The sequence below is a fragment of the Copidosoma floridanum genome, unplaced genomic scaffold, assembly GCF_036245765.1.
Source record: "Copidosoma floridanum isolate Cflo_tuat_1 unplaced genomic scaffold, Cflo_Japanese_pri ptg000015l, whole genome shotgun sequence".
Lineage (NCBI taxonomy): Eukaryota > Metazoa > Arthropoda > Insecta > Hymenoptera > Encyrtidae > Copidosoma > Copidosoma floridanum.
Window position 1 is genome coordinate 3,985,075 of NW_028321892.1, and position 27,399 is coordinate 4,012,473.

Sequence of the window (27,399 nt, forward strand, 5' to 3'; positions counted from 1 at the left end):
CCCAATCACTTATTCGGTTATCATGGAAAATAGTTTATTTTTTCTTCTTTTGTTACTGTAAACTAACCTTTTTTAATTTTTCATATAATTAGTACTTAAGTGTGGTATATATTTAAATGGTGTACCAAAAGTTCGTTTGCAACTAGGGTAGTTCTTAAAATTGTTTTTTCTGTTTAAGTTGTAAAAATCATGTAATATTCATATATGTACGAACAATATGCATACAATATGTTTATTTGCTAATTGTAATTGTGTACAAAATAGTTTGTGTAAAATGATTGCAATGTACTATGATGTGTGCAATAAAGGATAAAAAAGGATAAAAGTACAATTTTTTTTCCGTTACTTAAAATATCTTAATAGCACCGTTAAACCTCCCTGCGTACACAACTCGCTGTCCTCCAAACGGTCATTTATTGAAGTTATACTTCTACAGACACATTTTGCGTGAACACTTTCTACGTAATTCAAAACGGCGACCTCTTGCACGCTAGCCAAGTATCGTGTTCATTTTGCTATAAGCTATTCTGATAAGGAAAAACCTCTTGCATATTATTATACTATGATTTGTTACTTGACTTCAATTTAAATATTTTAATTTTTTATTTTTTTTATTTATAATATATATTGTCGATCGTTGCACCCATTTCAAACAAGGTGTAGTTAATAACATTTTTGTTGTATACATATCTAGTAGAAGTGCAATAGTATTACAAGGCATACGTCAGATGTACAATTTAAGCATAAGTCACTATACGTATAAGAAACAAAAAATATATAAAACAGGTTAAATAATTTGTAAAATAGAGGGTCTTTGAAAAAAGTATATAAAGATAAGATCGTTTAAATAAGCGTAACTCATAGGAAGTTGGGGTAATATAACTAGTTTAATGGTTGTCGTTTATGTTAATCCGATAAGATAAGGGAACGTATTTTCATTGCGCTGGATAAGAAATAGTGCATTCCTTTGACGTTGTTCGGATTTGAGTTGAATTTATTGGGATTCGAAGTTCGCGCCGTCAGGGCTGCCCTGTCGCGTACGAAGAAAGAGGTCATTATATAGTTTTGTTTTGAATGGTTTATTGCCCATTGTAACTAGGAGAAGCCTCTTCTTCTTTTGAGGTGGCTAGACCGCTGCTTCTTTGGCTCTTACGGAGCGCCTGCTCTCGCTCGCTTGCCTCGAGGCACTCGAATAGCTAAGATTGTTTGAAGAATCGTATTGAATTGTCGCACAAGAAATTAGTTTTGATCATTGTATTATTGTTGTGCTGATCAAGCTCACTCCATACTTGGATCGCCTATCGCTTTGCTGGCTCCCGTTGGTTCAGCAGGTATCATAGTCGAATTTAGTTGTTAATTAATTTAATCTCGCTTGCTAAACGAATTTTTGTTGTACGCACGGCTCGTTAAAATTAGTCGCAAGTCGAGTCACTTAGTTCATTAAAGTAATTATTAATTTATTATTGTGCTCTGTAAATATGTAAACAGCCGTTACTTTAATAAACTGTTGTCAATTATATTCACATTGTTGCTAAAAGTTGCTTTCACTGCTCATTTCACAGTTAAGCATGATTGAATTTAGTGCAACATCTCAGTGACCTTTTTTCCTTCACCATTAAAATCGGTCGAGATGCCAATTTAACAGACGCTTTCAACATCCTCATTGTTTAGAGTATTTAACAGACTACTAGAGTGAAGGAAATGTTTTCTTATGTCTTTATACAATGAGCAAATAAACATAATGTGGTACAACGTTTCGGTTGAGTTAAGATTACAAAGTGGACAACGTTCCGTCTCCTTGATTTTGTACAATATTTTGTTTATTGTGATGTACAAGGTATACCAGCCATGCGGCAAGCGGCAAGTAGTTAAGTATGTGAAAGAGACATGTGCATCGCTGGATATTTTTCATGAGTCCATTTGGCCAGGTTTTCCAAGTGTCGAAATGATGGAGAGTAGAGTTGTGTGCGCGTTCGGTGTCCTCTTCAAAACTAATTCTTGCTAGTCTACTCATGGTCGTTAAACGTGCTAGCTATATCATGTTAGCATCGGATGTTTTCAGTAGGTACTCGTGGCCTAGCTAACTGTAGTAGTTGATAAAGTGATGTATTGAGCTTAAATTTGTTGCCAGATTGTTCTTCTATTTTAGTTAGTGCCTATATCATTCTGTTTAGGTATCGTGTCTTGTCCATCTTTAAAATCTTACGCCAATAGTTAAGCATTTTTGAGGCAACTTCATTCATCATTATGTGCTGTCTGTTTCCAGCCTTAGCAAGTAGCCAAGAGTGCTCGTAGGTAATTGCAGGTATCTTTTTAGGAAGGTCGTTTAAATTTGTTCGAGCATCTGTGCATAGTTCATTGCCCAGATTTCAACTCCGTACAAAACTGTTTAAGCAATAACTCACGAGAAGAATTTTTTGGCTGATTGCAGCTCATAACTACGTACAGAGCAGAGAATTTACCAGATGGCACCTAGAGCTGATTTACCTTTAGTTAATACCCTGTCACAGTTTTTCTTGAAAAATCCAGAAGTAGTAAAAGTAGTGCCTAAATAAGTATATTTATTTACCAACTAATAAGAGGTACCTTTATACTAAATACTTCTGCATTTGCGAGCACGCCCAGAGTTATTAAATTAAAGTATAGCTGACTTCCCTTTCTAGACGTCCAGCACCTTATTATCGCAGTACTTGGTTAGCGTGTCGAGTTTGCTTTGCACATCTATTGGGTTGTTAGAAAGCAATGTGAGGTTGTCGATGAAGAGTAGTGTACCGGTGGATGAGTTTATGTTTCTGTGGCTTTCTTGTTTGAAGTATGAATTTATATCGTGGAGAAGTAGAGAAAAGAGTAGAGGGCTTAAAGAGTCATGTCAAAGGACATCTTTGGTTATCTCCATGCTTTCTGTTGTCTGATCACTTCGCGCGATGATACAGGCTTTTTAGTAATCTTATAATTTTTCCACTTACTTCTGCAGCAAAAAGGGAACTCCACAAAACAGAGTGTATGACTGAGTCGAAGGCTCTTCGAAAGTCAATAAAGGCTGCAAAAAATTTCTCTTTTGGTTTGGAGAGTTCTACGCAAACTCTAGATTGGAAAGTGAAGATGCTGTCTTCACCGCATCTGTTTTTAAATCCTGATTGACATTCTTAATATATATATATATATATATATAAATATATATATATATATAAATTTTTTTGCACCGTTTGGAAAGGTGAGTAGCTATTATAGACGTGAAGATTTTACATATATCATTTGTGAGTGAGATTCCTCTATAGTTGGCGGGGTCTAATTGGTCGCATTTTTTTATGCAGAAGAATTACCAGGCATGAGCACCAGCTTTTCGGTATGTCTTTTCCAAGAACCGCATTAAAAAGTTTTTTCAGTTGTAGAATCCAGTTCATAGGTAGATTTTTGTAGAAAGAGTTGGATATTTCATCTGGTCTGGGGGACTTATTTTTTTTCAGTTTATTGATTTTATACATGACTTTGGTGTAGTCGATCTCTCCATACAGGGCAGGATTTTCACAGTCTATGTAAGGTGTTTTTGAAAGGATTTTCACTGGGTACATGGATGATTAAAATTTCTCGTGAAAAAAGAATGCATCGTGTATGTTTCTTTACTCCAAGTTTTCTTACAGCATCAGAGAAGAGGTTAGGATTATTTACGCTGCTTAAGAGACCTTTTAAAGGGCTGTATTATTTGTTTTTTTGGACTCATATAGACTATAATAATTATTACTTGCTTTTAAGAAAGTGTCTCTTAGCTGGACTCTGCCTCGGACTGCCCATCTTTTTTGTTGGTGTCTTTGCTCACGGTTAGCTTCATGGCCGTCCTTGTCGTACCATGGTTTGTCTTTACGCTTGATAGAGCTAGAATTAGATATCACAACAGTACTTTTCATGTTTAATGTTTTGACTGCAGAGTTGATTGTCTTAAAGAGCTCGTCACATGTCAAAGGTAACTCTACATCGTGAGGTGGGGGGATACTCTCCATAATTTCTAGAAATTCTGTACTACTCAAGAAGTCTTCCCATATGAGCTTTCGAATTGTGTTGATTGGTGTATGTAACTGTGGGTGGAAAAGATTAGCCGAGTTGAGTATGACTTTGACAGGTAGATGGTTGGGCTGACCAATGTTAAGTACTTTGAAGTCAATGAAAAAATACAGTCCTGCGCTATTTGTCCAGATCATGTCAACCACACTTGTTCCATTGTGGTCGATAAAAGTAGGAGCACCCTGAGGGTTGAATCTGCTTCTGATGTTTCATAATGTTAATACCTGATTCTCCATCTTGTTAAGGAGCTGGCCCTGCTTCATTTCAATGATGTTGAAAGAGCGTCTAGGGCTCATAAAGCATGAGTCGCGTAGCAGATCTTCATCTATTTGATTTATGGGCCCAAGCGGGTATTAAAAGCTCCTCTCATGAAAACTATACCGTCAGAGTTGTTTGGTTTTATTTCTAGAAAAGAAGTGGGTTCTCGAGACTAGATTCGAAGCTGCCGCTAAGGTCTGCACTCGGTTGCTATGAAATTTCTAGTTAGCGTTGGTGTTCAAGATGATACTAGTAGATTGCTTATAAATGTACATAAGCCGCCTCTTGCTCTGCCCAGGGATTTGACTTTTTGCACTGGGCAGTTAAGAATAGTACTGCTGGGTAAAAACAAAAGGGTGGTTAAAATAGTGCTGGTTATTCAAGTTTCTAAGATATTTTAAAGAACACTATTGTGTAAGTGTAATATGTTTTCCTTGTTTTTTACGTCAGAAATATCAGAAAAGTCGTGGATAATCCAAAATATAACGAAGCTGTAGCTGGTTGTAGAGGTGTAAGGGGTGCTCATATGCTGATGTGAATTTTTTTTGGCTTAAGTAGAGGCAACAGTCAGTGAAGGGGTTCCCAGTTAAGTGACTGAAAGGTTGATGTTTTAATTGTAGTGGATCTGGGACTTACAACCTCTGCATACAGTGTTTTAGATCTTGCGGTGTTCTGCTCTACGTGTTGTACCGCTTTAAGCTCGTTGCCTTTCATGAAAGGGCGAATTCAAACCATTGTGTTGTATGTGTGTAGCGTCTATGAGACCTTGACCTTCCTTCCATATTTTACCTATACCATCAATACAAATCTTTAGATAGACGATTTTTACTTCTCTTCCCTTGGATTTCTTCTCCATAGCAAGGTTGGTGAGTTTTTTCTTTATTTCCCGCTCTCTCTTAGTCAGTTCACCAGAGATGGACAGAGCACTGTCAGCCAACATATTCTTCTTGGATAGGATTCGCTGCTTCTCTTCCTGCGTAGCGAGCCTGATAGTGAAGATATCACCATTTCTGAGTGAGATGCAAGTGACGTCAGCTATGTTTACGTTTAGTGAGATTTTCTGTAGGACGAGATTATAAATAACCACTTTATATTCTTTTAAATTGGTTTTAAGTCACCTGAGAACCAGGTTGTTTTTGATTTCCCGCCTGCAACATGCCTCCTTAAATTTTTCAAGCTCCTTTAGATGGTCGCAAACGACAGCTTTTTCTGTATCCCATTAGATTTCTCTGCTACTCAGTTCTTCTACAACTACCTCCGTATGTTTATGACATCAGACTTTAAGTTACATACATTGGTGGATAGAGCATCTAGTTGGCTTTAAACTCTGTCTAATTTGTCTTGGCCGTTAGTTTTTGTCCATTAGGGGGCTGTCACTTTTGTTACGATCCTCTTTTTTTTTGTCTCTCATAGCTTTGAGGGCATCTTTAATATTGCTGTTTGTGCTGGTAACTTAAGCACCTGTTGCATTAGGTTGATTTTTTCCTCCTTGACGTGTGTAAATTGTGTCGGCATTCTTGCCTATTTTAAGTTAATAGGTAGACAGAGTGGTTGGGCGTAGACTAAATCAGGGCATGCGGTACTTCTCTTGCGATGGTGTCGCCCAAAAGAGCTGTGTGTAGTAGATGCTGTTCTTCGGTTCCGTCGCTTAAAGGAGCTGGATACTGCAGCTCGTGTCCCTCAGTGCCTTTGCTCAAAAGAGCCAAAAATTCTATGTTCCGTCCCACGGCGCTGTCACTCTATGGAGCCAGAGTAAGAGGCCTTCGTCCCTCAATGCTGGTACTCAGGAAAGTCGGGTGCAGGGGCTGTTCCCAGGGCGTTGAGAGTAGTTTGTGCAGCGAAAGTAGTGTGAGCAATCGATCCTTTAAAAGGTAGTGCTCTTCCAGGCGTTAGTAAAGCAGCGGATATGCGGCAGACTATATGGCAGAGAGGCCTAACTATATACAGATTTCTCTCCCAGATAGTGATGGCGTCAACACTAATTAATGGCTTCCTCAGGGGTAGGCCTGGATGTCACAGTCGACGGTAGGTTCTCAGAGGCAGGATGTTGCAGGACGCGATAAGGTGGTAACAACCAAAGTAGATACTTCAAGAGATTTAACTTGGCAGTCGTAATTGAGTTTATGAGGAGGAGCGGGAAATTATACCATTTCACTAGGTTCCAGGAAGCGAGTAACGCCTTGCTGGCGATTGAGAGCCTACCTGTGAATACTGGAGTAGTACTACTGCGTGTGGATCCGCAGCAGGAAGCATTTGCAGGGTTTTGTACACGCGAGAATGGGAGCACCAGAAAAACACGTCTGCACACCTCTGATTGCCTCGGCAGCTCTTTAATTTAAATATTTGTTTACTGTTTATTTATTAATATGATTTAAATATAAATAACATTAATTAAACAGTTATTAATTAAACTTAATAGTTTTTTTTAACTTTACAAACTTTTTTAAAGTAGCAGATATAATACATAAATAAATTTTTGTATTATATTTATTTTCAGTTTTAGTTTGTAAGTAAACTATTTTTTTATTAGATTTTTCAAAAGCTTACATGTTTTTTTCACTATTGGTTCATTCTTACAGGCTTCTATCGATCAATTATGACATTTTTATTGTGTCTCATTAAAAAAATTTTTTTTTTATTCTTCAATGACGTGATTTTTTGAGTTAAGCTACATATATTATATTAGTATGTAATACTACCTTTTTTAAGGTAAAGCGGTACTGCACGATATTTTTTCTTAGACTTTTATATGTGTTTCATAAATTGTAGGTATTATTTATGAGACTGAAAATGCGTGTGTGAGTATATGTGACAGATGCGAGCGTGATGTTCGCAATGTTATTAGCGTAGTGGTAGAAAAATGTTCAACTGAGTTCTCGCTTAGACTTCAGTGAAACGTTTTAAATTAAAAAATTATTATTAACTGGGTTTATTAATAATAATTAAAAACTTTTACTTTGTCTCACAATTTATTTCTTGCTATAAGTAAGGCTGACAGCTGTTTCGGCAGTTACGCTATTGTCAGGGGTTCGATGTACAGTGAATAAAAAAACGGTAGGATCAACAATATTCACATATAAAATTGATAAGGTGAATATAGATAAATTATCTCTATCGAACGGTAAGATGAAGAATGTAAATATAAGAAGCGTCTTATTAAATATAGTTACTAACGGCATTATCTATTACTGCTGAAAGAGGAAAATTGAGTTAATTATTAGTTACGAATTTGTTTTGTCTCTGTGTTGTTACAATCTCTATTGTTTCTAATAAATATAACTTTAAATCTGTAAAATGTGCATGTGAGCTTCACTAAAACCAGTCGAGCTCTTATTATTGTAAGTAGATTCAACATATTCATCAATACGTATTGACAAGGCATGCCTCGTTTGCCCTTCATGCATAGCGTCACAGTCTGAGCGTTTAAGGAGGCTTGGGCGATTTTGAATGAAATGCTGGCTAGGTGTGAAATTCAGAGATTATATAAATAAAGTTTGGTAGATCTTTTTAGGAAAACAAAGTAGGTAGGTCAACTCATTTATTTTCGAGAAAATCGCTTGTGAAAATTTGTCATTTTAACACGAAACCTTACGGAACCCGAAATTCAATAGACTACCGTACCGCATTAAAAAGCTGTGGGCCCACACATCAAATTGGTACATGTACTTGAAAGTATAAAGAATCTATTATTTGAGAAAAATAATAGGATCAACACGTTAAATTTTGAGAAAATAGCGAGGAAAACATCGAACATGAGAATTGTTTTTTTCAGGTACTGTAAGTGCGCATGCGCTGTACATTCATAAACATACAAGCATGAAAATTTAAGTCTAACTCTAGTATAGGTATATAATAGCAGATGAGAGCAAGAGAGTACAGTGTTGTCAGCTTTATCGTGGCAGGGCCGTCATCTTTACACAAGGTACCTCGGGAAAACTAATAAATTTTTCAATATCGATTTTCCCAATGACTTTTCCGCGTATAATTGCTTTTTTGTTCACACATGTGTATAATCAAAATGATGATAAAAAAGCTATTACAAAGAATCATTTGTATGACAAGTACCCCACAGGGACCCCTCAATAGATACGACACCAAACGCCCAAGCCTCCTTAAATAAATATACCCAACTTTTCCAATTTAAAATGATTAATTAAGAAACTAAAACTATAAACAAGTATTGTACAAAAATATATTTATGTATTATACCTGCTACTAAGTTTGAAAAAAACCATCAAATTTAATTATTAACTTCTTAATACATGTAATTTATAAGTTTATCATATTGGTCAATAAACAGTAAATAAACATTTTAATTACAATCGAGTATTAAAACATAGCATAGTAATAAGTAAGAGATTTTTTCTTATCGGAATAGCTCGTAACATAGTTGACACGATACCTGGCTAGCGTGCAGGAGGTTGCCGTTTTAAATTACGTAGAAAGTTTTCACGCTAAACGTGCCTATAGAAGTATAACTTCAATTAACGATCGTTTGGAGGACGGAAAATCGCGTAGGATGGAAAGTTTAACGATGCTATCAAGATATTTTTAGTAACGGAAAAAAAAAATTGTTCTTTTCTCCTAAAACTCTTTTAGAGTGTTGAAACAATTATGCTTTAGGTCGTCCTTTATCAAACAATAAAGATATGAGCCAACCCGTGAGCATTTCTTATACTTGCAGACAGTAATTTTCATTTGAATATGTTGAGTTGGTGCTAAAAATCTCAATACTTTAGTTTAATACAATATTATCTGCCTCAAGGTGTGTTCTTCGGGTTACAAATTTTATTCTTGAATTTTGTTGTTTATTTTTCCTCGAATTGAATTGAGTCAAGTATTATTTTATAGTACGGAAGCCTCAATGTATTTTTTTATAACACAATTTCTATAATTTAATCCTGTGGTATCATTTCAGGATGCTAGAAAAAATGCTTGTGATACAAATTTGGTTCAAGCAACCACTAGCATGGAACCGATTGGACGGATACAAATGCGTACAAGACGCACTCTTCGTGGCCATTTAGCTAAAATATATGCCATGCATTGGGGCAGTGATTCCAGGTATTTATAATTTTTTTTGCAGTACAGTTCTGTCTATAGTTAAACAACAAAAAATACTTAAGTATCTATTATCACGGAATAATGATGTTGGATGTTGTTTAAAGTGTTAAAAATATTGCATTACTAAGAATCTGAGAATCTTACAGAAGCGTTCATTGTTGACGTGATCTCTTACCATTTATTAAAAAGTTTAGTGATCATAAGTTTTTTCTGTTCCTCTGGTAAAAGAGTTAACAAATCCGAATGAGAAAATTATCAATACAATTTATTGTATCAGAAAATAACATCACATCATACATTAAGTTTTAGCGTGGATGCGATAGGGCCAGACGTTAAAAATAATGTCAAAACGTATCGAAACCAATTTTTTTAATTTGGCAAGACAAAGCATAAGGTACCAAAATAAGTGTATATTATAAGAAACTCTTCAACCCGGTAGGCGAGGCATCATTAAATAGTCAATCAGGTCAAAATCGGATAATAACGCGGAACCTGTTTTAATCGTCTTGAAATATCAAATTATTAATGAAAAAAACAGTTTTGTCCACCCAAAGTGTGTGCTTGAATTTTTATTAAACAAATACTGAAAATCGACTCGGTTTTTTTTTCATTTTCTTTATTGTAACTTTTTTCCTTGCGATCAAATTTGAAAAACAGCCAAAGATAATTTGTTCCTTATTTGATTATCCATCGATCTACGTTGGATTGATAATCGCAAACCGTTTTTCCGCAAAGTTATAGTGCAAAAATGCGCGAAAATCTTCATTTTTAATTTTAATTTTCAATCTCTCATAACTTCAACATTTTTCAACTAAACTGCTTCAAATTTTAGGATTTAATAGCTTTTGTATAGGTGTCAAGCCACGCACAAGGCTTTGGTTATCAAGTTGAAAATGACGTCACAAAACCGTAGTCAATTTTAAAATGTAAAAAGCTCTCCTGATAACAAAATAAAATAGACCAAAAACTTGAGATAGATGTTGTTAAGTATAATAAAAGCTTTTACATCCGAAAAATAATTTTTTTTTTTTTCAATTTTGACCCTTTTTTTTAAAAAAACGATTTTGCCATATAAACAATTGGAAATTACTTGGTCGGTCTTGACGTTAGAATAACGAAACTAATTACACCTGAAAAAGCTTAATTTTATACAAATTAAAAAAAAAAATTAATGGGATATGTTGTTTTTACAAATTGTTATTAAGAAATTAGCGTTTTTTTTAACAATTTTGTTCTCGTGCGTCATTTTAGCTGGAAAAATTTTTTTACTACTTTCTACAGTGTACTTTTATGACTATCTACTACTCATTAATTTTTCAATCAACAATATTTCCTGTAAAAAAAATTTTTCCTTGCACTACTTTACCCATGATACCGGAGGCCATACGTCCAGTTGCACATAAAGGTACCATAAAGACATGTTCTATTATCATATGACTTTGCATAATGTTATTTATTCACATTTTTGTCATTTTTACAAAAAAATTATAACGTGCTTTTATGATTATCGGCTGACGTAGATACGTGTACATACTTTAACTTATGTTTCTCGTATTTTCGTAGCTGGACTATCGTCGCTGTTGCTATCTGTTACGTCGTCAATATTTGCAAATAATACCTCATCTGAGTCATCGTCAATTATTGTTTCTACTAAGCTGGCATTTTCATTGTTCTCAGATTCAAGTGTGCTTTGCTCTACAACTCCCTCATCATCAGTCAATGATGTGACTGCTTCTTTTATATTTGCACAGTTTTTTCCTTCGCAATATTTGCATACTGTTGTGCAGTGCATACCATTTTTCTTACAACTACATCTCTCACTGTATCCTTTTTTACATTTGCACGCAACTTGTTTTAACATTTTATCAGGTATCAGTAGTTGCAGTGTTTTCACAGGAAGAAGTCCGTTTTTGGTTATATTCCAACCCCATTTTTCAACGTCGAGTCCCGAGTTGGTTTGAAGCCACTCTCTTATTTGGTAGTATATCCTGCAAGAGTGTTCGCGGGCTGCACCTTCTGTGGGTGGCAATAAAGCTATGTGAACATTTTTGTTTGAAGAAATTTTTTTGAATATCTAAAATCGGAATTCATTTAGTTTCTTTTTGCAGCGAGCCACCATATAATGCTTGAATAAGTTTTTGTCCCGCCTAATTAATGTAATTAGGGAATGCTTTGTCGTTATAAAACACTTGACACACAATTCGTAGATCTTTGTCTTTGTCTAAAACATTAATAATTTTTCCTTTTCCAATTTTAAACAATGCAGATGTAGTGTCGCAACCGCAAAATACGTGAATAAGGGCTATCAAATTGCGTTAGTGCGGATACTTAAAGCTATTGCTATCATACAATTGCGGCTCTGTTGATGTTTTTCCAGGTTTTTAAAAAAATACTTTGCTATTTAAATTAGCGATTTGAGTAAAAATAATAAGCAGATTGATATCTTTGCCGACAATTGTTACGGAATTATAATGTATACTTTCTTGCATCGCTGTATGGACTATTAATGAATCTGCATCACCGGGCGCTTGGCGCGCTACAAAATCTGCTTTGTTTAATTTATCAATTAACATGGAAATAAACGATTTTTCTTTGTGTTCATTTGATAAAAATTCCGATTGATCAACAGGAGGTACCATAAAAGCATCAAACTTATAATCTGGACATGCTGTTGATTGCATTCTTTTGATACGTTCTGCCGTTTTTGTGTGTTTTGAACCATGATAGGGATAACCATTAAATATTGTAATAGATCGAGTTGTGTAATATTTCTTCATATATTGCTTATATTGAGATTAGATTTCAGCATACGTTTTTTTCTTCTGCCATACGACTCTGTGCAATAGAAAACCTCCGTCGATAACATAAATGCTATTTTCATTTTCTGGAGTAAATGGGACTGGTGTTAAGTAATAATATAATTTGGATTTGGTCGTTTTTCTCTTTCCGGTGTCGTCAAACAACGATAGTGGGTAGTTACTTAATTTATATTGAAGGCATTCTCTTACATCATTTTCGTTGGGTATTGTTAATGTAATTCGTTGAAAAATTGCAGCAGGATCAATGAACACGGTATTAAGAAGAAAGGGCGCGCAGAATATGCGTTCACGCCCAGATGCCGTACGGCCTTCAGTATCATGGGTAAAGTAGTGCAAAGAAAAATTATTTTCACAGGAAATATTGTTGGTTGAAAAATTAATGAGTAGTAGATAGTCATAAAAGAACACTGTAAAAAGTAGTAAAAAAATTTTTCCAGCTAAAATGACGCACGAGAACAAAATTGTTAAAAAAAACGCTAATTTGTTGATAACAATTTGTAAAAACAACGTATCACACTAATTTTTTTTTTTCAATTTGTATAAAACTAAGCTCTTTTAGATGTAATTAGTTTCGTTATCCTAACGTTGAAACCGACCGAGTAATTTTCAATTGTTGATATGGTAAAATCGTTTTTTTTTTAAAAAGGGTCAAAATTGAGAAAAAAATTTTTTTTTTATATATATAAAAGGTTTTATTATTCTTAACAACATCCGTTCAAAATTTTTGGTCTATTTTTTTTTTTCGATCAGGAGAGCTTTTTACGCTTAAAAATTGATTATGGTTTTGTGACGTCATTTTTAACTTGACAACAAAAGCCTTGTGCATAGCTTGACACCTATACAAAAGCTATCAAATCACAAAATTTGAATCAGTTTGGTTGAAAAATGTTGAAGTTATGAGTGATTAAAAATTAAAATTAAAAATGAAGATTTTCGCGCATTTTTGCACTGTAACTTTGCGGAAAAACGTATAAGCTTTTATAGCTTCTTCAAGGTTGTTGCACACCTTGGAGATTTATTTACTGTTGTATTAATTTAGTTCAACGGCATACCTTGCTGATGAGCTTCTTGGAATTGAAACGGCCTTGGCCTTGTTAACTATTATACCGAGATGTGGATTGATACTTATGTGTGTGTGTTGTATAGAAGAAACTTTACATGGAAATGTACAAATTTAAATTTGACGTATTTATACTATCTCATTTAAATATGAGATGAAGTACATAAATATAAATTATCTTGGTATCAAACACGGAGCATGACTTATACTACAAATAATTAATGTATATCATAATTTCTATGAAATGATTAAGAAGTGATAAGGAGAGGAGTGAAACGTTCTTAGTGTCAGTAATGCTAGTACTTTAACGTGAACAGTTTCGTGGGTATTTTGGTATTCCTATCAGCGGTACTTATCTTCTGTTTTTTGAATTGATTCCTCCTCCGGATGATTGGCTACTCCCGATGTTGTCCTTTCTCGTCAGTATAGTATACTGATTTTAATCACAATATAGTGATGTATAATTTCTGTTCAAAAGGACAATAAGGAGATACAAACATATGGGTAGGAGAAAAACATTCAGGGTACGAGCCTGAAAGTTATCTCTACTACATTCATATGTACGTATTTTTGCCAAAAGCAAACGTACAATAAACAAACTCCCAAATTAGGGTTAATTATTTAATTTATTAAAATTTAAGAATATTAATTTATTACAAGTAACTTTATCTTTTACGATAATAACTAACGCTCGCCTTATATGATATCAATATTTGCTTGTTTTTGGTAGAGTTACAGAGAAGGATAGTGAGCGATAGGGTACGAGCCTACCACTTACCATCAACTCCTTGCTGGAACTGCCGCTCTACACTAATCCTTGCTCGCTCATCGCCTTGGTTCTCTCCCACCTGGTACAATGCTTCTCCTTCTTCTATAAAGTGGGGGAATTTTAGTTTTAGTATTGTCTGAACGGAATTTTCCGTTATAAACGGTTTGCGATTATCAATCCAACGCAGATCGATGGATAATCAAATAAGGAACAAATTATCTCTGGCTGTTTTTCAAATTCGACCGCAAGGAAAAAAGTTATAATGAAGAGAATGAAAAAAAACCGAGTCGCTTTTCAGTATTTGTTTAATAAAAATTTAATAAAAAGGAAACTGTATTAGCCTCATCGCCGCCCACCTTGCTGGATAATTATATAGAATATGAAGATAAGAAATAATATATATGTAATTTATATAAGTATATGTGTAAACATTTATTATAAAGCTATTTTAATGACACTTTAAAGATCTGAGCTCTCTAGCCAAAGTGTCGGACTCGTAGCTAAAGACTGAGTGATTTCACATTGCCTGGCAGGGGCCTTTTAGCCCTTGAAGATCTTGATCCTTGATGGTGGTGTCAGCTGTGTAATGAGGTGCAATTTTGGATTAATACTATTTCGACGCACAGCTATGTAAATTGGATAGTCATTCTTAAAGCGTACAATTTTAGATTACAAGTAATATTTATAACGCGTACACATAAGTTATCATGTAGCTGATTTCAAGGTACAACAGCTCCAATACAAATTAGTTATTTATACATATAAATCTGTCCATAAATGTATATTTAGTATTAGTTTTTCACAGTCACACATCATGGCAGTTTCAAGCACTGAATAGCTTGATTCATAAGACTTGTCATTTCTTCGTTATAAAATTATCAATTTAAATCATTCGTGATGAGAGCTAGTAAGGTTCTATAAAATCATTATAATCCACACACACATTAAAATACTTACAGTGGTAAAAAAAAGATGATACTGCACTGCGAAGGGGCTTTTCTTAGGGTTAGGTACAAGCAGCTTTTTGTTAGGTATAAGAAAAGCTTATACTCCTGATAAATCACTAAAAAAGTATTCAGAAACAATTCTGTACCATATTTTCAATGAGGCAACGATACACACGATTTTATTTTGACATTTTTTTTCAGTGTGATAACAAACAGTATTTTAGATCAGGCTTTGTCAAGACATGAAAAATAATAAATAATCATTTACAACTAGGTCCCAGTAACGCTTTAAGTGGCTGAGAATGACATTAAACCGTTTCATTAGGGTATAATAAGAATTTACTTAGTTTCTAGATAATTGAGGCTATAGGTGCATGTATGCTACGTACAAATAAATTATCAAATTTGTAATATTAGCTGCAAAAACTTGATGAACTACTGATAACTATTTGCAGCTCAGTATTTGAAAGCAAACTAAAGATGTTAAGTTATCGCGTGACTTAAAACGTGTCTACAATTTGTAGACGGGAGGGCTTCATAGATCATTACGTAAAAAAAATATATTTCAAGGTTTTTTGACAATATGGCATGATATGTAGCCGCCACATTAAATAACTACTTTTCCTCACTCAGCACTTAAGGTGCATGTTATACCAAAAACTTCCATCTCTTGTGCGTCTTTTGGAGATAATGGGGATGAAAGTGACATTGGTTATTTTATATGTATAATAGTAAGGCTCTTCTCCCCTTGTGTGCTCCACATGCAACCCCCCTACAAATAGATTATGCATAAGTATAATTTAGTCTGAATAAGTTTTGCGTTTTAATTTTACCAAGCCTTAAAAAACTGTTTGATTTATCGTAAATTAGGAAAAAAATATGTTTAATTGTATCTTACCACATCTGGAAGGTTTTCGATAAATATCTTGAAAATAATATAAAGAGATGTTCTGCAAAGGAAGTTGAGTAATGATTACGGGGCTGCTTTATAGGAGGTTTGGAAAATAGTCTTGTTATTTCTAATAAAGGTGGTAAAACTCACGTAGGAAAAGCGATCTGTGCTAAACATCTCTTTTTTTCAGATAAGCTCCAATGCTCGGGGTCTGCTGCTTGGAATTAGCAGTATATCCTTTGTATGTTGATGGACAATCCTAAAATATATTTATAAGGTGAGCATGCCTTAGATCTTTCGACCGTGGTTTACCTACTGTCTGTGAGTCAAAGTATGTTGCATTAGTGTGTGTTGTACATAAAAATAAATTTTAGTTAAATGTATCTCTTTACGTATGATAATTTATTTCTAGGTTTTATTATATAAGTATCTAATGTTTTAGGAAAAGAATAAATTTATAAGGTCTTTACTATACTAAGTTCGATTTGTTAAGTCTTGTAATTAAAATTGAATTTTTACATTTTCAAACGGTAGTAGCAGTAAGTTTCTTACTTCAGAAAACGAATTTTACTGTTAAGACTGAGCATGCCTGCGCCACTTCACTAATGTTGTATTTTTAATTCACTAGTGTTAAAAATGAAGTCAGTTTCATATGAAAGTTTGTTCATGTAGTCTTATATACCTTGTAACGTACCGGGTATTTTTAAGTATATTTTGAAATACCATTTGAGTGAAATGTATAACACGTGTACATGTTCTAATTAAGAAATTTTTCAAGTTCTTAATCATAACTCGATGAACTTAAGCACATATTTTCAACTTAGTTCGCAAAATCATGAAATTTTTATCTTTGTATTCTAAAAATCTCAAATAATTAGAAACGTTTTAAAACATAAAGAAAAAAAATAAAAATTTTTTTTCAATATTTCTAGAAATATTTTTAGTGTCTGGAAATATTTTTTAAATAAATTTTTTTATATGTTAAGCATAAGTGACAGTGGTAAACTAAATTGAAAAAAATACGAAGATTTGTTTAACCTTACGTGGTATAACCCGAGTATTGTAAAAGTTAATTGTTAAAAGCACCGGTTCCTTCTCTAAATTGACCATTTTTATTTTTATATAATAATAATAAAACGACAAAGAAATATAAATATATACATGTACATATTGTAACGGGGTGTCCGTATTCACTTATGGCCTTGATAGCCACAAATTAATACGAGGGATACTCTGACCGGGACTGTGTTTCCCGGGCACCCACGGAGACCCACTCGCGTTACAACGCGGACAGCGAGTCCGCTTTTCCTCGTTCACGTCTGCTTGCTGTGGGGCCAGCTCAGCTCTGGCTCAGCTCAGGACGCTCGCGCGTTGGTGTTTACGCGCGAGCCCGCGGAGGCGGCAGGATAAGGCCGATGCCCGGCTTACAGCTCCCTTCTGGACGCCAAGATTGCCATGGATAAAACCTGTAAGGAAAGAGTAGCCGGAAGGGCTTCGTACAAAGGAAGGCTCACGCAAAGCAAAACAAACATTTACTGATCAAAAGAACGGAAACTATATTGTCTGCACTAGTACAAAAGCATACGCGTGTGTGTGTGTGTGTGTGTATTTCGTTCGATCGCGTTGACGGCAAAGCCTGTACGGTCGAGGAAGGCTTTCCTCTCGGGGCCGACGGCCAGCGATAATTCGACCGGGCACAGAGAGAGATTACGCGGCTATTATGGTTCTCGCGCACGCACTGCGCTTACCTGGCTTTTCGCAGCCTCTTATTTGCACCTGCTCGCCTAGCAGTTGGCCTCTCAGCAGGAATATTCGACCTGGTGTCTATTCGGTAAGCCTTCTCGTCGACGGTACGTAGCTGCAGGAGCGGGCGAGGCGATGGCGAGGTTGTCCTCTCGTGGCTTGACAAACGTAGCGGGCGAGAGACGCACACGTGTTTTCACTACCTATACCTAATACCTTCTGGCCTGATGGCCAAGAGCGTGCCTCGCTAATACTCATATCAAGACGCTTGTCTCTCCTTTCTCTCTCTCTTTCGCACGCATTATCGCGATCCATTTCCCTCTTGCTCTCTCTCTGGCCTTTCTTTCTCGCGCAGTCTAGATGAGTGTAAACGGCGTTTGAGTATTGACCGCCCGTTACAATATATATGAAATGTTTTATTTTTATAAATTAAGTGTTAAAATTTGGCTAACTAAATGCTTTTATTTTTTTCGCCAATGTGAAGATTCCAGCTTGCTGCAGCATTAAGTTCAAGATTAAATTTTGTAACATAAACATAATTTTTAATATTATTTAAGAGTTTATATATGTGTATACATACACTGGTGGGGTTTCGCTCCCTGCGTGCTCTGCACGCTAACCCTCAGAGAATTATTTTATATCTCTGAAACTTGAAAATTTAAGAACTCAATTTCTGTAAAATGATGGATTTGTTAGTTGTATAATTGCGTATAATTAATAAGTGTAACTCAGTTAGTTCTACTTCTCTGAATGATATTTCTAATATCTCGGTAAACCCAAAATATACATACAATATATAGTTTTGTAGAAGATAACTTCGACACATACTTGGAATTAAAGTACTTGAAAGAATATAGTACTTGGCACAGGGAATGGAATTATGAAATTTATATTATTATAAAGTTTAAGTATAAAAATTAACGACGGTTTTTGCAATATTAAAATTTCAAGTATGAAATGGAAGGCCATCCTATTCTTAAATTTTTGAAAATTATTTTTTAACAAACTTCAAGATTCTTAAGATGAAGGTCAAGGTTATAATATACATGAAAAATTTTGTAACGTGAGCATTTCTATTTTTTGTTCAATGTTTTGTAATAATTTGAAAAAAAAAAAAGAAAAAACCAGTGTCGTAATGAATTAGTGCCTTTTTTCTGTGTTTTTCCTTGTGAAAAGTCTAATTTTGAAGATGCATTTTATATATTTTGAAACTGAGTTCCTTAAAGAAAAAAAAATTAATTATAGGGAATAAACTTAGACAGAAAAAAAAACAAATTTGTTACGATTAAAAATTTCTTGCCATACAATGTTTCTAATGTTTGCTTGATTCTCTAATTCATTTTGTGTTAATATATTTTTAAGATTTTTAAATCTTGATACCACTACGTACAGTTGACCATGAGAAAACTCTAAGGTCTTTTGTACCAAAATCCTAATTTACCGAAACTTTGACCTTGTGATTTATTGGTTGTTATAGAAAAAGCTCAAACTACTGAAAAATATTTTTTGTTTATAATAAACGGTAAGGATTAATTATTACCACTATTCAAAGTGATTCTTGGTATGAAAACTTTATCATCAAATTTTTGACCTGTTATTATTTCTACTTCTAAATGATGTTTGAATAATTTTATATCACGTAGTCTGTTGACATTGCACAAGCCATCGGATATACTTGAGTTTTTTATCAACATATCAATAGCATCTACTTTTAAGTTTAAAACATGTGGCGGTAATCCTTCGTGTACATTATCTAGAGTTTTTATTAGAAAATTTATGTTTATATTTATATTAGTGCCATCTTAACCTTTATATTTTGCATAATCTACACTGTAAGAAGTATGTTCTGTCCCTTCTATGAAATTTAAAATTTTATCACTTAAAATATATGAAAGTTCGTTGTATAAGAAAATATATGAGTTGTTAGAATTACTTTGTTTAGACAGCTATTTATACCCTCCGTATAAATTTGGTAACAAACGTGATAAGTTTTCCATCTCTGAGGATTTTTAAAAGAATGTATGGTTCCGTTTTCTATGTCTATTAATAGTAATGAAAATTGTAAATCTGTACACTGAATATTATTTTTCAATTTCAAAACTTTCAAGTGTTTCCATGGAAATGAATAATTATTGAATATAAGATAGTAATTAAAATGTTGTATGACTTGTCATCCCTTTAAGTCATAAAATTGAAATGATGTCTGTCAACGCCATATATATAAATTATTTCTTTTTGAACAAAGATTGAAAAATAAACGTCTTATATAAATATGTTTTTCCAGAACCTACTAAATTATTTATAAAATTATTCATTATTTCATTCAAAAATTAATTTTGATAAGTATTTAGTTTAACAAAAAGATCCTTGAAATTTTTTTTCTAGCTCAAGTGCAGTCTCATTTTCTTAAGATCTTCAGATTTTATTGTTTTAATTGGTTATGGTAATCTATAATCTTAACATGATTTTTCTTAAAGCTTTAACGGCTTCGTGGTTGACGTGTTATCCTCATAGCCAGAGATACTTAGGAGGTCATGGGTTCGAAACCCGTGGGGGGACCTCAAAATTATGAGTGATGGCTGAGAGAGGTGGGGGAGTGAGAAAGAATTGGATTCCCGATCCGAAAAAGATTCCGTAAGCTGGAAGGTAGTGTACGGCCCGTTTATGTTCACCGGAAAGAATATTCACGGGCCGTATGGGTCGTGTTACCAGGTACCTTTCCGGCCAGTATATGCGAAACTTATAGTCTAACGACTATATAGTGCCTATAAACTGACTGAATATGGCCTGTAATTATTATTTCATACGTAGGTAGTGGTTAGATTGCTCCGAAGAAGTATAAACACGTCGCGTTGTGTATGTTGTTAATCTTTATCGATGTATGAAATAAATTATAATCATGGAGGACAAATTTATAAAACGCTTGAATTACAAAAAAATTTAAATGTGGTGCTTGCGAAAAAGGAAAAGTGAACAATTAGGGCAAGATTACATGGAGTCTGGCTTTCTGCAGACTGGCAGACCCGCTCCCATTTCAGTCCACTAAAGCCCACTAAGTATTTTCTATTTCACTACTTTCAAGAATAGACATAGATGCGATACTTTGCTCATGTGCATCAATACTGCCACTCTCATTAGTAATATCAGGATCTTATGTATTATTTGTAAAGAGAGGAGGGCAGCGATGAATTGGTTTGTACGGTTAAATGAGGCTTTTTTGTACTCAATTTCTTTTTTGTCGAAAAATTATCCATTATGCATGTATCTAAATCCTTAAAAATTCCATCATCGATGTCAGCAGCTGTAAAATACAACGATAATCCATCATATATGACCATATATTCAGCAAGTAAATTTTCTTACATACACTACTTTAGAAATATCTGTACCTACATTATTTTGTAGCAGTGTATAGATGCAAAGGTACAACTATGTAGTGTACGTAAGTATAACTCTTCACCGAGCAGCTGAGCCGTCACTGCGTGGATCTTTTATCCTTTTTTTAATACGAATTCAATGTACACTCATACTGCAGGTAATATACACTGCCATATTAATTTGTACTACTTTACCAACCTTAAAAAATGTTGTTATACACAAAGTTACAAATACTTCTTCTAAAGTCCACCAAATTTCACTTTTGTAATAGTTCTTGGACCAACAAATTTATTATTTTATGAGAATAAATAAATATAAACTATTGAAGAAGTCTTGCGCAACTTCTGCACTTTTAGTAATTCTGCTAACTGTCCGTTGCAGTGTGTCCTGCTGTTTCGGCAGTGTATCAACTGCTAGTGTCGAAACCACTAAATTGTCATAGGTGTGCTCAATCTAAACGGAGTTTTTTTTCAGTGTAGTTATAAGTGCTGGTGTTAACTTTCACAACTATAGCTAGGTTTAACTTATATAAATAAGCAGATGAAAATAACAATAATACTCTTGTAATTATGAATACAGAAGAATTTTACTGCTGGTAGCAGTTTTTATATACTAACAAAACTTTTTGTGGAAACAAAATATAAGGAAAACACTTTGGATCTCGGCAAACCGTAATGTTTTTTAATTTCTGTGAGAGTTAGAACTGGTACTTTTTTTACATCCTTGGGGCTATAAAATTCACAGCTGGCAGCTTTTTCGAAGTACTTTCTATGCCGGTCTCTTTAATGCCTTTGCTTTCCAAGAGTACTAGAGAGAACAACTTATTGTCTATTCACCTTTAACTTCTCTTTGTTTCTTAACGTAATTTAGCTCCATGGACTTCCTGCTTGTAATAAGCAGTACTTATCTATAAACATTCTTCAAACGTATTTATTAAGAACGCATACCATGTTTTATATAAACCGTGGTTCTTAGCTGTACGTTGGTTAAACTATGTTACAAAATATTTACGTGACTGCGGCCATAGCGTATTTAGTATACAGACATAAAATTTAACAAAGTGCGTACATGTATGTATCTAAATTAATTTTTGCACTGTATCCAACACCTTCAATAATAAAGGATAATAATTTGTTTATAAGGTCTGTGCGTATATTTTTTTTACAGTTTTACTTGCAATTTAAATCGGATTCTTGCATCACAACAAACTACCAGAAGTAATTGGCTTAGTTAATGGTGCAAGTGTTGCCACTTATGCAGAAGTTAATAAACTCAATTTTTATTAGGTTAAATTTCATGGGTAAAAAAAAATTTACCATACTTAAAGAGAGCTAGTTCCTTTTTCAGAAATCAGATTTGACCTCATAAAAATTGAGTAGGCTAATATGCAACAGAGGAATTTCCGGAAATTTCCGTAAAGAGCAACTTATTCTGAAACGACTCCGTTCTTTTTTTAGGGCAAATAGCTTTTAAATGGGAGGTGATAAAAAATACGTTCCAAACTACCTCTATAGGGGCCAAAAGGCAATGGTGTGACTGCTTAAACGCACGGCGTTGCCATATTGTCATTCAGCTGAGTTGGTAAGTTGCAAGATATCGATGATATCGTTCGCAGGTATACCGGACCCATGCGTGCGCGTAATTGCGTCTGCTATAACTGCTGTAAGCTGTAGGGTTAAATGATGCAAAGGTTAGGCTGCGGTTATATAGAGTGCGGAATCTGCACATAGAATCCCTTTGAGCTCATTATGTTTTAAATGATGTACATTAGTCATGATTTTATGAGTCTACATTATGATTATTATAAATGACTTGTAATCTGAAACAACAAATATAACAGTAAATAGCTACCAAAATATTTGTAATGTATCTGTTTATTGTAGATTTGTTGTAAGTAATTTTTAAAATATCAGCCTGTCAAATTTGTCTTCCACATCCAACCACTTATAGTCTAACATCCTTATCTGATTTACAGAGGCAACAACTAAAGGATTTTATTGTGACCAAGCTTTTCTCGTTCTAGTGTCATTAATAAAGGCATTTTAGAAGTGGTAAAGATAAATTGGAGCATAAAAAGAGAGCCAGTACTAATACCTTTCTTAAATCAACATGGTTAAAAATAACTTTCACATTAAATTACATTAATATTCTTATTATATTATTAATGTTTTATTTTTGCTTCAGTATTTTGTCATTTATAGAGCTTTATCTTTAGAAAGAAACATAGACTCACAAGTTGTTTGGTAACTGTTTGATGCAACACTTGTCCTTTTAGTCGATAAGTCATTCGCAATGTAACTTGAAAAATCCTAGAGCGAGAAGTTATGTAGATTATGATACTTGAATATGTCTTAATTATAAATAAGTTGTCAAATTGAACAAGTAAAATGGTAACCCTCCAATTTTTGATGTTTTGATTGTAGACTTGGTACAAGCGTTTTCGAGTATTCTGCTTTTCAGATTTGAATCTCAAAAAACATAATTTTAGCAGTTTCAGACACTGTAATTGATATTAATATAATAATGTAACATCTCTTGCAGTGACTACTATTAAGGCATTAAGTTAAATTAAATGACAAGATACTATAGCAAAAGAAAACAACACTATTTATTTAATGAAAAGTTATTTTGAATCTTAATGATTTAAGGAAGGTATCAGTGGATCTTTTCTAGAGCTTCAATGCATTCTTACCACTTCTGAAATGCTTGTATTTATCAAACCATAATTGAAACAGCTTTGCCACAATTAAACACTTCGCTCATTTTCTCTGTCAACCAGATGAGGATATTAGGCCAATTAATCGCTGGAACTGCTTACATAATAATCCCTTTTAGGAGAAAAATTGAGTAAGCCAAACGTTTTAATAAAAAGATACATCAGATTGCAAATTGGTTGATAATTAGTTATTACAGTATTGTTCGTTAAAGTCGACAAGTCATTTATTATCTTCATACAGTAATTTGAAACGGCGCCATCTACAGAAGGAAAAATCTTCATAACTAACAGTAATACATGGTCTTTAATAAACCATGACCTTTTATTAATTTTTTTTTCAAATTCATGTACCTGTGACAGCTTAAATTTTTTTTTTTTATTTAGTATTATTTTAGAAGTAAAAATTTTAATACGATGAAAAATGTTTTAAATAAATTTATATTTGACCTCTAAAGTAAAACTTAGTAATAAAATTAACGTTGTTAGTTGTCAAAGAAACGTTTATGTTGAAGAAACGAATGATTAAAGGTCACGTATGTTAGAGGCCATGTATTACTGTTTGTTAGTATAACATTATTGTTCGTATTGTATAAGGTCAATATAAACCAATAATGAACACAAATATATAGTAACTTTGCGTATTGAAAATTTTGTTATTAAGCTTTTTTTCCCTGTTATTTTATGATGAACAAACACGTATTAATATTTGTACTTTATCTTTAAGTGTCGGAAGAATTGAAAACTGTTTAAAAAAAATTACTTTTTAGCTAACCGAAAGACGAAATTCATTTCGTTAGACTGATTTTATTGTTGAAAAAATATTATTTCTTGAGGGAGTCCTTTATTGATAGAAAATCTGAAAAAAAATTTATTAGACTTTTTACCTTTTAAGTTTTATTGGGCTTTTAAAAAATCATGAGCGCTACACTCATAATTAGTTAAGAAAGTACAATCTAATCTAGTGCATGCTTGGCTGCTGCCTCATTTTTTTTTCCCTTTTTTTATTTATTTTTTTTTACAGACACCTATGATCTTATACAGGTCCTATGTGGCTTTGCATTGCTGTGGTTCTATTCATATGCATGCCATGATCATTAGTATAATGAATAACTGCCTTAGATCGTGTTGTAATATTAATCACTTGTACAGCAATCAGGACTGATATTCTACATGGCTTTAGAATCATTGGACCACAGTTGAAAATAACCACTTATAAAAATTACATTTTGAGAGGTGCGAGTGAAGCGAGTAAAGACCAGGTTTTAAACTCGTGAGCATGTGTTACCAGGCCTCCGAGCTACAAGAACATCAGCCTAAACTACGCTGCTGTCTCTCCTATAGCCTCTCTCCCCGCCCCCATGTATACTTTCACTCTTACGCCTGCATTTCATGTGGTAGAGCATGAATGGGGTATGGTTCTGCCCCGCCGCCACCACGCTGTTCGGCGGCTGCTTTCTCCTTCTCACTTACTCTTATAGTAAAGGCCAAATTCTTTTTACGATTTTTCCTCAAGTTTTTGTGTGTGTAGGAATATTGCAAAAGTGTAATTGATAGCAAATTATCAGTGTAATATACGTAAAAGTATCAAAGGTTGAATAATATACAAGTATGAAACATCCTTTAACGTCATGTTTTTATTAGTAATGTCGGAAAACAAGAAGACAAGTGTGATTGTATGGAAGGATATTAAACTTGATGGACCTAAAAGTATAGTTAGATGGAGAAAGCGTTGGTATGAAGCAAGGATTCTGGGAATCAGCGGTAAGTTAAATTTTGTTCTTTACTAATACCTTAGCTGTAAAGAATACATTGCTTGCCAGCTCGATATTTCTGTTTATAAGTTATTTCTGAGCTCGGTTGTGCTAATGCATGAGTGACTTGACCGTGCGAGTAAGATCATAAAAGATAAGGTGCTGATAAAAGCCTACGTTTCTTATTAAACGCAGAAGCACCCGAATACAGAAGCCTGTAAATGTGCCTCCTGACTGCTGGTGCGCTAGCACTGTTTGTCGCAACACGTATATTGTGCTTTAAATTCGGTGAGCAGTACTTTCTTTCACTGCTGAGAGTACGGGAGTTTGGTGAGCAGTCAGCAGCAGTACTTTATCTCACTGCTGCGTATTTGTCGAGCGGCGTTTTTTTTAATGCTGCGAATTCTGTGACCTAATATTAATTTAACTTTTAATAAGTATAAATAATTTTTGTAATGAATAAAAATGTGTACTATATAGAACAAAAAGAAACAGTTGTTTCGGAAACTTTTGGTAGAACCGTGGAAAAGAATAGGATAATTGAGCTCATTAAATTCCCAGCATTTCAAAAAACGCTGCTCGATGAATTCCCGGCCCTTCTGGGTAACTTTATAATGTTTTTCATATGACCTAATCACTGCAATATCAAATAAGAAGGCATCTGGTATAATGCTTTTATCGTGCCATGCATATAATAGTAATGGACAATGATGCCTCAGAGGGGGGTGTCGATGTCTTGTAAAAATAATTTACTGTCTTGATTACATACATCACATTAATGTAACAGCAATATAGTATTACCTTTCATAACGCGATAACTTATTTTCAAATTTTCCTTTTCTTCATTGTTTATTAACACCAAAGTCGGTAATAAATGCACTATTTGTATCGTGCCCCTAATACGTACACGAAGTGTAGTAAGTAACGTCGACAGAGCCACTATGGGGAGTAAATCGTTGTCTTTTTACTTTGAATATAAAATATTAAAATATTATTGATAAAAACATCAGCGCATGTGTTTTTTTATGGCAAAAATGTAATTTGATAGTTTGTTTCGTTGTAACTTGACAATCTCACTTTTGCACATTTTCACAGCACAATTATGAGCTACTTACTAAGCATTGGAGATTAGTATAAAGAGTGCTGACTACAATGATACGAAGCGAGTTCGCTCTTTTCCACTAATTTGAGTGCCCCGTCGTGACCAAGCGTTCGAACCAGACGCACATATTTTTTTATTTTTTTTTATTTGAGAAGTATGGATAGGGTATGCAAAGTGTGTGCCTACGGATTTGAGTGGAAACGTGCATATAAGTGCATACTTTGGAGATGCGTGGAAGGGGTATACCAAATGTGCGCCTACGAAAAAAGAAGTAGAAATGCTGACTATAGCTACATAGCTATGAGCGTAAATAGCGAAAGCAAGCAACGGTCTGCAAAATACTTTAGGCACACACTTGGCATACCCCTTTCCTGCTTATCAAATGAAAAAAAATGTATAATCGCATAATTCAGCCGCTTAGCCGTGATGGACCGCTTAAATCAGTGAGAAGAAGCGAACTTACCTCGTAACATTGCAATCAGCAATCTCTCTACTAATCTCTGTAAGCGTATCATATATCGAGGCCCTTGATTCGCAATATTTAGCAGCGTATCTAACCTCAATATTTCTTTCAATGAAGTTTTATATGAATTTATTTTTGGTGTGATAAATCGATGTACGTATATACTACTTTAGAGGAAACTTATCAATTTTCGTAAATATGTACATAACTTAATATACTAACAGTTTAAGTAAGTAAATATTCAGCTCAAACGGGCTTGGTAATAGGCACTCAATAATAGATACATTGACTGTCTTGGGGCTCGATAATAGAGCCAAATAATTTTTTTATTCGATCGATAAAAAAATCTAATCATTGATTGTATGATGTAGAAAATGT

At 34.0% G+C, this 27,399-nt stretch overlaps 1 protein-coding gene across 4 annotated transcripts in view; it reads left to right on the forward strand.

Annotated features, from left to right (window-relative positions):
* The window catches only part of Gbeta13F (guanine nucleotide-binding protein subunit beta-1), a 358,024-nt gene that overhangs the window by 100,448 nt on the left and 230,177 nt on the right, over positions 1 to 27,399 (forward strand). For 3 of the 4 annotated variants that reach the window (XM_089592292.1, XM_089592290.1, XM_014353804.2), the window contains exon 3: positions 9,236 to 9,381. In XM_089592292.1, the coding sequence (XP_089448418.1) occupies positions 9,236 to 9,381 (146 nt within the window). Of the gene's footprint in view, positions 1 to 3,003; positions 3,052 to 9,226; positions 9,382 to 27,399 lie in introns of those variants that run through there. The other variant, XM_089592291.1, reaches the window with a different exon arrangement.